Source organism: Ovis aries, chromosome 1 (assembly GCF_016772045.2).
Source record: "Ovis aries strain OAR_USU_Benz2616 breed Rambouillet chromosome 1, ARS-UI_Ramb_v3.0, whole genome shotgun sequence".
Classification (NCBI taxonomy): domain Eukaryota; kingdom Metazoa; phylum Chordata; class Mammalia; order Artiodactyla; family Bovidae; genus Ovis; species Ovis aries.
The window spans coordinates 127,789,612-127,806,922 of NC_056054.1; the positions used below are offsets into that span (position 1 = coordinate 127,789,612).

Sequence of the window (17,311 nt, forward strand, 5' to 3'; positions counted from 1 at the left end):
GCATTCTGAATTCTGTGGGTCCTATATTTCTTTCATATTGGTTCAGAGAAAAGCAAAAAACTTGAGTAAATTCAGAAGATACAAAGAAAACCGTTAGTTGTTGAGGACCAATAATCTTGGTCAGTTATATCATAAAAAGTAATTCACAAGAGAAACAGTGAAATCATTAGGCTCTTTGAATGATGTGAAAATTATTTTCCAGTTCAACTTAACTCTTGTCAGAATTTGGGGGGAAAATCATGTTTTTCAGTTATTAAATAAGAAAATTTATAATGCTTTACAAATAAGGTTCAAATTTTATTTCTCCTGAAAAGTGAACTTTTATGTTTCTGCCCTCTGTTTCAGTTGATTCCTTTTATTGATGCAGTTCTCAAAGACCCAAAGTTGCAAGATGGGCAGCTATTTAACCATTTAGCAGAAACTTTAAGTTCCTGGGAAGCCAGAGCCGATTTGGAAAAAGATGATAAAACAGCCCGCAACTTGGAGAAAGTGCTGCTGAATTTCTGGGAAAAACTATCAGAGATCTGTGTTGAGAAAATCAATGAGCCAGAAGCTGACGTTAAGTCAGTTTTGGGTGTTTCTAACCTATTGCAGGTCCTTCAAAAGCCGAAGAGCTCCTTGAAGTTGAATAAAAAAAAAGTTGGTAAGGTTAGGTTTGCTGATGAGATGCCTGAAAATAATAAGGAGAATGAAAAATGTGTCTCCTCAGAGGGAGAGAACAGTGAAGGCTCTGAGTTAATGGCTGAACCTTCTGTCTCTCCGAGTTGCTCCAACTGTATATCCCCGCTGAGGAAAAAACCTTTGGAAGACTTAGTCTGTAAACTGGCAGAGATGAGCATTAATTACGTCAATGAACAGAAGTCGGAGCAACATCTCAGGTTTCTTTCCACCCTGCTCAACTCGTTTTCATCAAGCCAAGTGTTTAAAGTGCTGCTAGGTGATGAAAAACAGAGCACTGTCAGAGGCAAGCCTCTTGAAATAGCCAAACTTGTACAAAAAAATCCTGCGGTACAGTTTCTATACCAGAAAATAACAGGTTGGCTAAATGAAGATCAAAGGAAGGATGCCGGTTTCCTGGTGGACATTCTGTACAGTGCCCTCTGTTGCTGTGATAGTAATGTGGAAAGAAAAGCTATTCTGGATGATCTTATTGAGGTATTACTGTTCTGTACCTTTAAAAAAATTTTTTATCTATTTTTGGCTGTGCTGGGTCCTCATTGCTGTGCAGACTTTTCTCTAGTTGCGGCGAGTGGGGGCTCCTCTCTAGTGGTGCGCGGGCTTCTCACTGCAGTGGCTTCTCTTGAGGGGCACAGGCTCTAGGCACTTGGGCTTCAGTAGGTGTGGCTCACGGGCCTAATAGTTGTGGTGCCCAGGCTCTAGAGCCCAGGCTGAGTAGTTGTGGGGCAAGGGCTTAGTTGCTCCACGGCGTGTGGAATCCTAGGTGGGACGGAACCCGTGTCTCCTGCATTGGCAGGTGGATTCTTTACCGCCCAGTCACCTGGGAAGCTCCTGTTCTCTCTAAACTGTAGAGGTTTACACTGGTGCACTGATAACGTGTGAGTAGAATGAGACCCGGATGGGGGTGATTTGGGATTGTTTCTTGACTATGAATGTCAGTTTGCCGACAGTATCTTCTTGATTGGGATTAAGAAGTGTGTGAGACTTCTGGGTTGCTGTCCAGTGAAGAGTAAATATGTTAAGATGACAAAAACTTGGTAATGAAAGGGTAAGTTCTTGCAGTCTTTAAAGTTGGACTCTTTAAAGTTGGACTAGCTAAAAAGCATTTTAGTTTTGTAGTGATTTCACGCTCACTTTACTTGTAAACAGTTTTACCAGTTACTGTTTGTTCTAGCAGATTGTTTCTCTTTTTCTTCTTTTAGGTGGAGCTGAAATGGAACTCTGTTCTTCAGATCATTGAAAAGGTACCTTAGAGATACTCTCCTTTTTCTGTATTTATAGGTGTAGGGGGAAAAAAAAAAACGGCCATATTCATGTACTAGTACGAGATCAGGTGTCTCTGTTAAAGAACTTCCTTATTATTGTAACTTTCTTCTCATAATTTGGGAAGACTTAACGGTGTTCACCTTTCTATAGAATTATTTTTCTGGTTAGGAATATCAGGGAAGAATGAGCAGATTCCTGAAAATCTAATGTTTCTTCCCTAGTGGGTAACAAAGGAAGAGTTAAATGCTTTATCTTTTATCTTAGTTTATATTTTAAGCTAAGGTTTTCTCTGTTACCCTAGTTATTTCTTCATCTGTAGAGATGGATTGAGTGTTTCTAGCTTTAAGTAGAACGCACAAGTAAATTGTTTGTTTTGCCCTAGAGTACTCTACAGGCAAACTAAAGTCTTCCCACTTTTATTTACTTGCCATTTGACTAAGGAAGAAAACTGGTGATGAGAATAATAAAAAGAAGTCAAGGAACATAAACAATTTAGAAAATACTCTAAATGACTTAAGTATTTTTTCCTAATGAAGTTGTAAATTATATAATGTAACACTTTTCCAACCAAAGAAATATTATGACTAGTTACCTAAAAGTTTTCCTTTTTTAAAAGCATTTTTCCATTATTTTAAAATTTTACATACATAACTCTAGTTTACAAAAATTTTTCTTTTTTCCTGTGTTTTAAAATTACGGTAAAAAGACACATAAACTCTATCATCTTTAACCATTTCTAAGTACAGGTTAGTAGTGTTAGAAGTATTGTATTAATATTAAGTGAATATTAGAAGTGTTAAGTGTTAATATTTACATTATTGTGCAACTTATCTCTAGTACTTTTTCACCTTGCAACATTGAAACTCTATACCCATTAAGCAAAAACTCCCCATTTCCCCCAACAGTTTATTTTTTACAAAGTAAACACTGAGTATTGATTTACTGTTTTTCAATGAGAAATATAATTTATCAGGACACCATTTGAATTACTTTATCCATTACCTCTTTCTCTATAGGCAGGCTACATGAAAAGCCAAATTATGATAAAGCTGCTGGAAAAGTCTAAAATCAGAGCAAAAGTAGTTAATAATTTGATAAGAGAAGGTTGATACATCTGTGTCCAACTTAGGGAGGTCGCTGCCACATAGTTCAGATATGTCTGTTTGGAAGGCTTCGGCAGGGTTTGGGAGTTCATAGCCAGTGTTTGCCTCTGTACTTCATGCCTAACTAGCTTCCCTATCCTCTGGTCAGATTCTTTCTGTGAAAGTGTTAAAACATTGAGGAGTTGGACTTCAGGTCTTAAAAACCTGAGAGACTTTTTATTCAGGAGTTTACTTTCTGGATTCTATAGAATTCCATAGAGAGGTTTTATTTGGTAAGCTATCTTAGGAAAGCCAATATTAATAGCCATCTAGATTCTAGTTTTTCTTATGTTTTTATGCAACTTCATACTTTATGAGCAGAGTCCTAAAGCCAACTTCTTTAAAAACAAACCTGAATTTTGTAACTGGAGAGGACCTTAGAGATTGTCTAAGTTAATGTTCATTTTTTTTCATTAAGAAATAGGTCCAGGTTGATTAAGAGCTTTGTATAACGTCATAAAGCCAGAATAGTGATAAAGCTTGGGCTAAAATAAAAGCTCTCGTTACCTACAATATTTTAAATAAGGAGATAAAATAGTTTTTCAGACACTACCCAATCTGCATTTGGATTTTTTTTTTCCAGATTGCTTTGAAATGAACCAGGTTGCAAATTCCTTTCTTCTCAGCCCTTATACCAAAAGAAGCTCTGGGAACATGGATCACCATGCTTTTGGGGGTGGATTTACAGTTTTTTTCCTTGCCTTCCCCACCACCTGAAAATAAACCAGTTGCTGTCAGATATCTGGCTTCAGTAACTATTTCATAAAATTTGGGCAAATAATAAGTCCCATTGTTCATATTGAAGTAATTTGCCGCTGTTATATGTTAATTATTCTTTAATTTTAACAAAATTAATGAACAACAATTTAATATTTGTAGAGAATTTTAAAATCTGTCTTTAAAGTTCATCCATTCATTATTCATTGAACATATCTACAGTGTTGATAGCAGGTATCAAAGAAGTTTAAGACAGTCTCTGCTCTCAAGGAACTTACAGTTTCATTGGAAACAAGACAGACACAGATGAAACATTATTTGCTCTAGAAATTCAGAGAAAAGCAGTGATGAGTATGGGCTGTTATGGGAGACTTCACAAAGCAGGTGGGATTTATACTGAATATAGTAATGGATGTAATTTTGATAAATAAAAGAGAGAGGGAATATGTATGGTTGGGAAGCTAGCATGAACAAAGCATGGAAGTGTACATAAGCGAGACTTAGTGGGGAGTAGGGAAGATACCAGCTTTCTTAGCACTTGAGGAGGAGGAGTGGGGGATAAAGTTGGGTCCATGCTGATGAAGGGAGGTACTAAGGTGTAGGTAATATTTTGGGCAGGTACACTTTGTTTTTTTAATCTTGATCCTAATCTTTACTACAATTTTTATGGTTTTAGGCATGCTCTAGTTCAGATAATCATGCTTTAGTAACACCTTGGCTCAAAGGAGATATCCTTGGAGAGAAATTGGTAACCTTGACAGAGCATCTTTGTAACAAAGACTTGGAATCCACAGTATCTTCTGAACCTTACTTCTCAGAAAGATGGACTCTTTTAAGCTTGGTGTTATCCCAACATGTTAAAAACGGTAGGTAAAAATATGGCTTGTTTTTTCAGTAGGAAGGGAGTCATTTTTTTTCACCTTTTTGGGGGGATTCCATGTTATTCAGTTAGCATAGTATTAGTTGAGAATAGCAAGATTTAGTTCACTCAAATATCTTAATCTTGTAAACACCCTGTTGTTGTTCAGTCTCTCAGTTGTGCCTGGCTCTTTGCAACCCTGTGGACTGCAGCAACGCCAGGCTTCCCTGTCCTTCACCATCTCCAGGAGTTTGCTCAAACTCATGTCCATTGAATCAGGGATGCCATCCAACCATCTGTCCTCTGTCGTCCCCTTTCCTTTGTAACATTTGAGATGTTTAATGCTTTTCGTTTTATATTTTAAAGGGATTTGAATTTAACTGTTCACTCTAATTTTGTCTTTTTTCCTTAATTTAAAACTTTTTTATATGAAGGCTTTTATGTGTGATGGAACAGATTGATTTATTGATGTAATTTTCTTCTATCTAATACATAAACACCCTGATTTTTAAAAAACACATGGAGAGACAAGGTGGAATGTTAACCCAAAGTGAAGTATTAAAATACACCGATTGAAAAAGGAAAAACAAAGATTGAAAAAAAGAAAATTCACTGTTAATATTATTTATATTTTGTCTGTCTGAATTTTTTTCTCTAGATTACTTGATTGGAGAAGTTTATGTTGAAAGAATTATTGTTAAACTTCATGAAACTTTATCCAAAGCAAAGAAATTGTCAGAAGCTGAAAATAATGACTCATCAGTGTCTTTTATCTGTGATGTGGCCTATAACTATTTCAGCTCAGCGAAAGGATGCTTGCTAATGCCATCATCTGAAGATTTATTATTAACTCTCTTTCAGTTATGTGCTGAGAGCAAAGAAAAAACACATTTGCCAGGTAATAGCCTACTGCTCAAATGTTTTGTTGGGATTCTCCGGCTCTGACCTTCATAGTGTAAGTGCCCAGGCTTTATTAATTGAATCATAATGTGTTCGCGAGTTGAGAGCATTTCGAGTAAAGGGCTACAAATCTTAAAACACTTTGAGCTTTAGAAACCCAGTTTCCAAACCAAGATGAATGTAGACCTTTTGTCTCAAGTTCTGACTTGATGTTGAGTGAACCATTTAGAAGCAGCTGTGATAGATGAATTAGTCCTAACCCCTTCACTCAGTATCTCTGGCAAGTTGCTAATTTCTTGATGCCTCAGTTTCCATATTCATAAAGGGATATAGTAATATCTCATTCTCTTAATAGTTAGAAACATTCAATCTTGGTATATATTAGAATGAAATTGAGATTCTTACCATTTTTACATTTGTATGGCATGAACTAGCTTGTATCACATATTTATGACATAGTTATTTTGTTTTGGTAAGCAAATAATAGTTTTATGTTTTCTTAATGATACCTTAAAAATCTCAGATCTACAGTGAGTGCTTTAAAGCATTTTGTATTGCTGATAGTTTAGAGGGACTACAAATTACTGTTGACATCTTGATTTTAGACTTTATCATCAGTAAACTGAAAAATACTTGGCTCTCTGGTGTGAATTTATTGGTTCATCGAACTGGCGACACATTTAAACAGAGCACTTTCCTACGTTTATCTGCTCTGTGGCTGAAGAACCAAGTTCAGTTTTCGACTTTGGATGTCACAAGGTAACCTTTTTCTGATGCTCCGTTGCAGAGATTCTCTTTAATAACTGATCATTGTCCTTAAATAAGTTTTCATGATTAGTGTGAGTGCCTGTGAAAAATGACTTGTTATGTAAGAAACCTACAGGATTCTAAGAGAAGATCCAAATAGGTTTTTCCAAAAGGATTTTGTTTTAATGAACATCCGTTTGAACTCAAGTAGTTGAAGAATGATTTATTTTCGCTTCCCTGCTGAGCTCCTGACTATGGTCACTGATGTGATAGGTTTCTGTCCTGGTCTTGCACTGGTGTGGGCTGTGACTCTGTAACTTCTCATGGCCACCACAGACAGTGACTGTCCTTCATTGTTGGTTTCTTGGGGGGGAATCTGATAGACACTGTTGTAAGTGGTTGAAATTGCAGATGTTTTTCACATCTCGTACTTAAATCCACAAATATATAAAAAAATGAAAACTAAGAGAACACGTCCAGAGCTGCCATGGTTGGGTTAAATCTTTCTCTGAGTGTCATGCTCTTTTCATGAAATGAAGTAGCTGAATACCTCTGAAATGAGGTATTTCAGAAATACCTGATCTAAAATAGGTCTCCTTCATTCTGAAATAGAAACAGCACTTAATTTCAAATTATGAATGTTGGATGAAATCCCCTATTCGATTGTGTGTCAGTCACGAGAGGAGGGTGGTGGTGTCACTTACCTTTATTTTCATTTGTCTTTTTGCTCAGGTAAACTGTTACCTGATAGGGTATTTAATGTTTACCCGGGTGTTCAGATTGGTTGTAGCATAACTACAGCAGTTAAGTTCCTTGCTTTATTTTCAGCCTTCAGGTGCTCTTGTCTGCTGTTGATGATTTGCTAAATGTGCTTCTAGAGAGTAAAGATGCTAATCTCCTGGGAGCTTATATTGGAAGTGTAATGCCAGACAACAGCGAATGGGAAAAAATGAGACAGTCTCTTCCCGTTCAGGTGTGTTTGATATTGGAGAGTGCGCATATCATTCTGAAGTTTGTATTTCATGCAGGTTTAAATATTTTAATTGTATTCTGGGAAAGAAAAAATGTAAATGAAATGTGTATCTTACTTTCCCTTTCTGCCTTTGAATGCTCATATATTGGATATTTGATATTTACAAGACAGCAGTTGACATGACAGTTGACAGTGAATAGGACATAGTTCTGTCCTGAAGGTACCCTAAAATACACGTTGGTAATTTCTGCTACTAGAAACCGAATTTCTAGGCTTCTGTTCTTTTACTAGTAAACTAACAATAGCTTCCTTTTTGAAATTATTCTAAGAACATTTTGAAGATAGTCTACTAACTTCATCATTGTTCCCTGCCTTAATTGTGTAGGTAGTAAATAATTTAGACTGTTGAATGATATTGTATATAATTTAATGCTTTGGTTTTTTTTTTTCACAGTGGTTGCATAGGCCTCTTTTAGAAGGAAGATTGAGTTTGAATTATGAGGGTTTCAAAACAGATTTTAAAGAGCAAGATACAAAGAAACTTCCCAGCCATTTGTGTACTTCAGCATTATTGAGCAAAATGATATTAGTTGCACTGAAAAAGGAAACAGTCCTAGAAAATAATGAGCTTGAGAAAATAAGTAAGTAATTATATATGAGCATTCAGATAAATACATATAAGTCTTGAACTAGTTAAAATTAAATTAATTAAAATCTTGAATTTAATTAAAATTAATTAAAATTTTGAAATAATTTTGATTATACTTTAAGTTTTTAAAGAATGAAAAATCTCCAGCTCCTTTTAATTATTTTAGTGATGAGAAATTGAGGCCTCTCAAGAGATGAATGTTACATTGCAAATCAGATGGAATCATACCAAAAAATCTTGCTATAGTCTTGTTATCAGTAGAGCAGAATTTGGTGGCCCAGTCGGTACAGAATCCGCCTGCAATACGGGAGATCCAGGTTCGATCTGTGGGTGTGGAAGATCCCCTAGAGAAGGAAATGGCAACCCCCTCCAGTATTCTTTCCTGGAAAATCCCATGGACAGAGGAGCCTGGCAGGCTGCAGCCCATGGGGTCTCAAAGAGTCGGACACGACTGAGCGAGTAAACCACCACCACAGTTACTTTAGCTGGCATGACATCAATAAAAACAGGCCCTGTAGCACATAACACTGAGGAAAGAGGTTAATCAAGTCTTGTGTTTCATCAGGGATTCTGAATTTTCAATTAATTTTTTTCAGTTAATTTTTGGATCAGTCCTTTTGTTTAGGGCTATAATTTTTCCCCTGGCAAGTGGTCATTCAGATGTTGAATTTCAAAAAGATTTGGAAAATCCCCCCCATTCTAGGAAATGGTATAGCATTGTAGGTAACCATGTGACCTGTACAAAATAGTTTGAAAGGTAGAGGACTTGAATAATTCCTGTGTCAGGCTTCCACTGTGTAAGCCCTCAGTGGAGTATGGTTCCTAGCAGAAGAGAATATATGCCTGTGAAAGAAAGCTGGAAACACCTCTTACGGTGAGCCAGCTCCACCTGCAGTTAAGATCAAGGAGCTTAGCCTGCTGTTTACTTTACTCAGTGAATTTGTCCAAAAACAACACTGGGAATTAGGGTAGTAATTTTTGTTGTTTTTCTTAATCTGGAGCTTTCAAGGGATGGGGTTAGATTTTGAACTAGGTTTCAAGTCTCTCGACTCCAAAATCCATACCTGGAGAGTTGTGACTGATTATGTGTTAAGAACCTGTGGTATGGCCAGATTTCGTGAGACTTCTCTCAACAGTCCCCTGAGGTAGATTTATTGTATCCTGGTTGATAACAGTGTATGCAGCTCTTTTGAATCCAGACTGGTCTGTCACCGAGGCCCTTTCCTGTGTACTGGGTCCTGCTCTCTTCTTTAACACATTGACTTGAACTTCTCAGGTCTTGGGTCCCTTAGTTGTTTATCCTGGATGCAGCTTCTTACCATTTGTGGCAAAAACAGTAGGAAGATTCTTCTGGCACCTCTGATAACTTCGGTTCCTGTGACTTTCTTAACTCACCAGAAAAGGGACCAAGTCAGGTTTGGGAGAGGAGTGGTATTTTGTATCTGATACGCTCAGTTTTCACTATAATTGTATATCAAGGAACTGGAAATCAGTTCATAGATATTTTAGAATTGGTGGGCACAGCGGTGTTAGAGAATGGGAGACAAGTGAGGGCAACTGGAAGTGCTGTTCACGGAGTGCACCCGATAATGTGCTGTCCGTTCTGTTAGTTGCAGAACTGCTCTATTCATTGCAGTGGTATGAAGAATTAGACAATCCGCCTATTTTCCTAGCTGGATTTTGTGAAATGCTTCAGAAAATGAATATCACTTATGATAACTTATGTGGACTTGGTAATACTTCCGGCCTTCTGCAGCTGTTATTTGACAGGTGGGAACCTTTTTTCAATTTCTATTTCATGACTGTTTTGCTAGTTTATGGTTTTGTGTCTGTAAAATGTAAGCCCACTTCATGCTAATCTTTGAATCAGAGGGTTGTGCTAAATTAATCCTAGTCATTAACGATAAATACTTTATGGGTTCTAAGTAGTTGATTTCTTCTTCTGGGGAGATATTTGTACTTTCCCTGTGTTGTTAAATCCATGAATATGATGCAAGGGGCAGATGACAGTGGAAGAGAGAGAGTCCTGTAGAAGTTGTTTTAATTTGTCACATGTGACCCATCCTTCCACTTAAAATTTCCGAGGTAAAATTTAGCCTTTTATCTTGTATGTTATTTATTGCAGGTATGTCTTAATATCATAACCACAAAACCCTTGCCCCTCGATGAGGAAATCGGTTTGAAAACAGAGTCGTTGTAGAGGTTATAGTGGTCTGATGTTTAGTTGGTTGAAATTGTCCTGTTGAACTGCTTTCTCCTGAAGAGTTTTACATTTGCCTGTAGTATTTTTTGTATGCTTTGCAGTATCAGAGGCCTCAGACTGAACAGGTCTTCTCTCGAGTCCCCGTCCACTTACTTGACTCGCAGAACTTTCCTCAGTTAATACCCTCCTTGGTTCCTCAGCTTCACCAATCCTTGGTCTCCTCTGGGTCTTCTCTGTCCTCTTTCCGGCTGCAGCTTCTGATCCTCCAGCTTAATCCTTAAGATCCTTTTCCCTTTTGGGACTAAGGGGCTTTGAGAATGCCTTGATGAGAGCTCAGTAAAGGAGTTTCAGAAGCCTAAGTTGCCAATCCTTTTGTTAACAGCAGTTATTTACGTGCAAAAGTACTGTGTGAATTTATACCCTGCAAGGTGTTTTATTTAGTTCTGTAAAAGGTATCCAGGTAAGCAAGTGTTTCAGAACATTAAGTATACTTTCAAAACAGAATTTTTTTTCTTTTTTAGATCCAGAAAAAATGGCACCCTTTGGTCTCTCATTATTGCTAAATTGATCCTTTCCCGAAGTGTTTCATCTGATGAAGTAAAACAGCATTATAAGAGAAAAGAAGGGTATTTTTATTTAAAATACTTTTACTTTGAAATTTATTATGATTGGTCACTCTGGCAACCCTTGACTAACTGTGTAATGAATCAGGAAAACAGGTTTAGGACATGAGGAAATTAAATGAAAGAATATGAGACTTAAAGAGTGTAAAACAGTTCCAATCATTTTAGGTTGAGGACCCATACTTTTTTAAGAGGTGTTTTTAACCTTATAACATTTTGTTGAAGAATTTTGTATGTGCTTTAAATAATTAGCATTTGATAAGCTTATTCTCTTTTACCCAGAAATCTCTCGGGTAGAATCTTTTTCCCTCTCTCTAACATCCTTCTATCCCTTTATTTGCTAAATGGGAATGATAAGAAAGTTACTTACTCTTCAAAATAAGGTTCATCCCACTGAAGTGAATTCTAAAAAGACACTAAATATATTCCTTAAGGCAAAGAAATAGATAGTGAGGTTGGACATACTACAGATTTATTAGAGTTGATTATATTAGGGAAGCTGAGCATTCAGATTAAACACTTACCTGAAATTTACCAAGAGCCATTTTGAATTTACAGATTTATCAAGAAGAATTTGGAAATTATATATATGTGTATGTATATGTATGTGTGTGTGTGTGTATATATGTTCTGGCACAGTAAAATTGTACACTAAATTTTGATTTTTAAGTCTTAATTTTTTTTAAATTTACTGTTTTGAGTTCAGTTAATGTGGATTATAGGTTTATATGCAATTATAAGAAACACAAAGAAGTTCTATGTACCTTTTACTTAGTTTCTTCCAAATGGTCCCATTGGATAACTTTTGTACAATTTCACAACCAAGAAATGACATTGATATAGTTCATTGACTGAATTAACTTGCATCCATGTATATACTCTGTAGATCACATGTTACTGCCACATTCCAAGACACAGAATAGTTGTATCATAAGTATACCTTGTGGTACGCTTTCTTGCCATAGCCACCTGCCCTCCTGCCATTCTCTTCCTCTCTGGCAACCAGTAAATCTATTCTTTCTATAATTTTTACCATTTTAGGAATGTTATATAAATGGAATCATACAGCATATGATCCTTTCATATTAACTTTTTTTATTCAGCATAATTAAAAAATTTTTTTCTGTTTACATGAGTCATAGGGAATTAACTAAAGAACTGCTAGAGCTAATTACAAGTGAGATGGATATATACTTGACATACAAAAGTCAGTGTCTTTTTTATTCATCAGTAATAATCAATTTAAAAATGGCATAGGAAAAAAGATTCTTTTCACATTGACAACAAAACTGTAAATACTTTGAGATAAATTTAACAAAAAATTGCAATTGTAAAACTTAAAGGTCACAAAACAAAGTGAGAAGATAAATTGTAAAAATTGTTGTATCTAATTTCAGTGTAATGATAGTCAAAATTTCAGCAGCAGTTTTTGAAAAACTTCACAAACTCTTCTAAACATGGTATGCATTTAAAGGAAAAAATGCTCAAGAATAGCTAGGAAATTTATGAAACAGAAAAATGAAAAGGACTTGCCCTACCAACACAGTGATTAAGCAGTATGAAATTGGTGAATAGATATATCCTTAGATCAAAGTATGGAGTCCAAAGACCATTGCACACATAAATGAAAATCTAGTTTTTGATACAGGTGGTCTTTCAGATCAATGAGATAGGAAAATTGGACTTATATTTGAAAAAAAAAAAAAAGTAAGACCCACTCCCTTACATTATACATGAAAGTAAGGTCCAGATGAAAATTAAATGTAATGAACAGATCTATAAATGTATTTGGGAAAATATGAAACTGTATAGTCTTGGCACAGGAAGATCTTAAGCATAGCACAAACCCAGAATCCATGGAAGAAACAGTAGGTACCTGACTTTGTAAAAGCAAAAACCTTTGTGTCCATCAACAGATGAATGGATAAACAAAAATGTATGCGTTATAATGAAGTATTATTCTGCCTTAAAAAGGAAGGAAATTTTGACATACTAAAATGTCAGATGAACCTTGAGGACATTATGCTAAGTGAAATAAAGCAGTCATGAAAAGACAAATACGGTATGATTCCACTTATATGAGGTACTTAGGCATATTCATAGAAACAGAAAGTCAAATGGTGGTTGTCAGGGGCTGAATGGAAGGAAGATGGGGAGTTCTTATTAATGGACAGTGTTTCAGTTTTGTAAAATGAAAAAGTTTTTGGAGGTTGGTTGCACAGCAGTGTGAATGAACTTAACATCACTGAACTGTACGCTTAAAAATAGTTAATCTGTGGGACTTCCCTGATGGTCCAGTGGTTAAGACTCCATACTTCCAATGCAGGAGGCATGTGTTCTATCCCTGGTTGGGGAACTATGACCCCTCATGCTGCACGGCATGACCAAAAAAAATTTTTTTTTAATTAAAATAATATGGTAAATTTTATACATAGTTTACCACAGTTAAAAAAGAAAACTTCTGTATGATAAAAATACAGTATAAAGGATAGGTGACAATATAGAGGAAAATACTTGTTAATTAATAAAGAATTAATATTCATAATATAAGTAACTTCTAGTAATTAAACTAGTCAAACTGAAGAATGTGTCAAGGACTTGAACAGGTAATTCATAGATGACACAGTCAAAGGTAATTCATTTATGAAATGTGGAATGGGAAAGGATTTGCTTTGTTAATAATGACAAATACAAAGGAGTATATATTTTATCTACCTTATTGCTAGGAATTAAAAATAATTATTAGGTGTGGAGCAGAAAAGTCAAACGTACATTTTTGGTGAAAATGTGAATTGATTATTCTTCTTTGAAGAAAAACTTGAAATTAGCAAAATATAATACATGCCGATCCTTTGATTTTGAAGTTCTACTTCCAGGAATCTAGCCTAAAGAGGTGTTTGCACATACACAGAATAGTACTTATTCAAGGATAGTTATTATAGTGTTATTTGTAAAGAGCAAAAATCTGATGGAAAAAACCTAAATGTTCACTAATAAAAAAATAGTTAAATTATGATTGTATGAAATATTTTGGTTTTGTTTTTTATTTAGATATGTAGTTTTAAAATAGAATACTTTGTACCTATATGTTCTGCTGTAAAGTGGTCTAGAAAGTATAAAAGTATCAGGTAATATAAAATTTAGATACATAAAACCCAAGTATGTATATGCATATATATGAGTATCAGTTCATATGAGCAGTATGTCACTGGTCGTGTTTAAATTGAATTAGTTGGCTCTTAATGACAGCATAATCATGTACTGTTTGTATAATTTAAAAAAATCATCCTTGGGGAAAGTTATATATGCTTATTTTTTGGATATCAGAAACATGTAAGAAAGAGAAGCAGAAAAAAATAATTGTCCAGTTTCATCAAAGAGAATCAGCAAGTGTCAACCTCTTTCAGAGTTTCTTTTATTCTTTTTCTATTCAGTTATTTTATATTGTGGAAATTTTAGTCTTTTTAAATTGTATGAATAAGAGGAATTTTCTGAAATAACTGAATATTTAGGATAAATATAATTCACACCTTTTTTTTCCCCTCTTTAAACAGTTTTTTTCCACTAACAGAAGGTAATATGCATACTATTCAAAGTCTCTGTCCATTTTTGTCAAAAGAAGACAAGAAAGAATTCATTGCTGAGTGTATACCTGCCCTTTTGGCCTGGACCAAGGAAAATGTTTGCCATATTAATGGTTAGTTACTTGGTAATAAGTATTTCATTAATTTAATTATTGCTTGAGATGAAAGAAGTGTTTCTTAACATCTAAATCCAAATCTGACAGAGATAAATTATAGCTACTTTTTTTCCTAGTTGATATACTTGTTACATAACAAGTTGACTCAATAGGGTAAGTGTCATTCACTGGAGAGTAACTGTTACTTTGCAGTATGGAAATACTGTAGCCTAAGGGAAGGTGTATAACCACAGGTACCCTCTAATCATTTCTGTACCATGTGTAGCTCTTCTTAGCTATACATCATTTCCCCCTAGTCAACCGACGAGTGAACTTACAAAAGCAAAAGAGGAAACAGCTTTTGTTATGTTTTAAACTTTTCAGACATTTCTGTACTCTTCTGAACTAACAAGGTTCCTTTGCTTGCTAATTTAACAAGCACTTATTGAGCCCTGACCATGTGGCAGTCTCTTTTGTAGAGAAGATAGATATAAAGTTATATGACTACTGATATAACAAAAAGTTATCTTATGTGCAGAAGTGCATAAAAAGATTTTCTACTTTCCTTTGAGATAGCAGTGGCTATTTCACAAAAAGAAATATTTTAGTAGTGGTAAAAGGTACTTTTCCTTATAGTTAGAGAAAGGCATTCCAGGTACACAGAAACTAGAAGAGTGCAGGTAGCTTCATTTTGGTTGGATTTAAGGTAGAAAGTTGGGACAAAGAGTATTAGGGTGCACAAGAATATGGATCTTGAGAATGGCAGGGCACAGATCACAAAGGCCTTATTTTGTCAGTTAAGGAGTTTGGACTTTAAGCGATAGGAGGTAAGGAACTAGTGGCCCAACTTAGGTAGGAAAGTAGTCAGACTATCATATTCACATTACAAAGATTATCTTGACAGCTGTGTGAAGGGTGGATATGGGAGAAGAGAGGAATTAGAGGTAGGAGACTATATAGATAGCCATTCGAATAATCAAAATGAGAAATAAGAACTCTTGGGTCTAGGCACAGATGGAAGAGTGGAGATGGAGTTGAGAGAGGTAGGAAGTAGAATTGCTGGGGTTCTGTGGTTATATTTCTGGATTGGGCAGGTGGAAGTACCATGAGGCCTTATAGGAAACCCTGCCCGGAGACTTCAGAGCTGGACGGAAGGTAGTGAAGGAGTGTACAGGGAGATGATGTTAAGGTTTGGACACATGAGATTACGATTAAGGTGGCTATGGAACAAGTACTCAAATGGGGATTGTCAGTAGGCAGTAGGCTGTTGGCTAGATGGAAATACTGGTTTCAGAGTCCATGTCAAGTAGGTGGTAGTATAATCTGTAAATGAAGAGTATTTGTTAAGGTTTGACAATTAGTTTTTCTCTTCTAGCCCAAGTGATGAAGCAGAATTAGCTAAAGAATACTTTTCGGTTATTAGAACATGATTAAACTTGAAGCCTCTTCTATTGATATTTTGTCAGGAAGATTAAAAAAAAAAATCTTCCTCTGCCTTTAAAGGAAGACTACATTGTTATTAATTGATTAATTTTTGCTTTCTTTGTTGGTTCTCTTTTGCCTACAGGATAAAAACCTAAGTCTTTAGTTTGGCCTGTAAGATGTTTTAAAGTCTTATTGCAACCAACTTCTCCAGTTTCACCTCTTTTGCTTCCACTCTGGGCCCTGACCATGCTAAACTGTCATGAATTTTGATCAGTCCACACTTTCTTACAGCTTTGTGCCTTAGCACTCCTTGGAGCGTCCCTTTCCTAGTCTTGCAGACTTTGATCTTTTGAAAATCCCAGTTCACATACCAACTTGGGGAAGCCTTTTCTGACTCACTATAGCTTCCTGCTCTGGGTCTCAGTTTTTGTCCATATTATTCTAATTTGTTTTTAAGTCTGCCAGTACTACTGAGTAAGTCCCTTCGGGGACTGGATTTTGTTCAGCTTTCTCGCTGGTATCTGTCTAGCAGTGTACCTTGTATGCATTCATTTATTCGTTCTTTATTTAGTCAGTCAAAATAAATGTATCTCGGGCATTGTGTTCGGGGGCCATAACAGTGATGAGTAAAACTGACAAGGTTCCTGCTTTCATGGAGCTTATTTCCTGATGAGATAATAACAAACATTAGGGCTGTAAAGGCAACAAGCAAGTGATACTAGAGGAGTGAGGAGAGGGGCATACTTGATGTGCTTGGGGATTTCAGAGTGGAGGCAGTATTTAAGCTGAGAATTGAAGAATAAGGAGGAATCAGGGAGTCTAAAGAATAGGGAACCCCACACGAGCTTTCCCAACATAGATGCTTACTGAGTGAATGTATGAATTACAAAACAGTATGTTCTATTTTCCAACTTTATTTAACTTTGTACTCTAGCTAGAGATTTGTTTGTTTGTTGAGAGGTGGGTATGCTGAGTAAGTGCTATATGTAAGGAAACAAAGGAAAAAACGGCATAGGCTAGTTTAATGCATAGTGTCATTCACTTGCTTCCCTCTGCCTGCCCCGCCACACTTTCTTCTCTGTGCTGGGGGCTGAGTATGTTGGCAGGTCCCTGCCTATGGAGTTTATAAGCTCATTTGTTGACTCTTTCTTACAAGCCCTAATTTTAGAGTTATTAACCTGGACGCTTTTGAAGAAAGTCTTTAACGTATCTCAGCATAGGCTTTCTTTTTTTATAGTAGCAATACAATTTTAAAATGTTTTAATTTTGCTATAGGAGGTTTTGGACATCTTGCCATTTTCAATTCTTGTCTGCAGACCAAAAGCATAGATGATGGAGAGCTATTACATGGTCTATTAAAAATTCTGATAACTTGGAAAAAAGATCATGAAGATATTTTTCTTTTCAGTTGGTAGGTAATACTTTATATTTTTCCCTCTGTGTATGATGT

General features: G+C 35.8%; 1 protein-coding gene across 1 annotated transcript in view; it reads left to right on the forward strand.

Annotated features, from left to right (window-relative positions):
- LTN1 (listerin E3 ubiquitin protein ligase 1) overlaps positions 1-17,311 on the forward strand; it is a 57,284-nt gene that overhangs the window by 19,931 nt on the left and 20,042 nt on the right. The window contains exons 10-20 of the mRNA XM_004002792.5: positions 346-1,155; positions 1,881-1,922; positions 4,480-4,669; positions 5,321-5,560; positions 6,168-6,321; positions 7,138-7,282; positions 7,737-7,923; positions 9,542-9,701; positions 10,656-10,760; positions 14,312-14,454; positions 17,137-17,272. Coding sequence (XP_004002841.2) covers positions 346-1,155; positions 1,881-1,922; positions 4,480-4,669; positions 5,321-5,560; positions 6,168-6,321; positions 7,138-7,282; positions 7,737-7,923; positions 9,542-9,701; positions 10,656-10,760; positions 14,312-14,454; positions 17,137-17,272 — 2,312 coding nt within the window. The remainder of the gene's footprint in view (positions 1-345; positions 1,156-1,880; positions 1,923-4,479; positions 4,670-5,320; positions 5,561-6,167; positions 6,322-7,137; positions 7,283-7,736; positions 7,924-9,541; positions 9,702-10,655; positions 10,761-14,311; positions 14,455-17,136; positions 17,273-17,311) is intronic.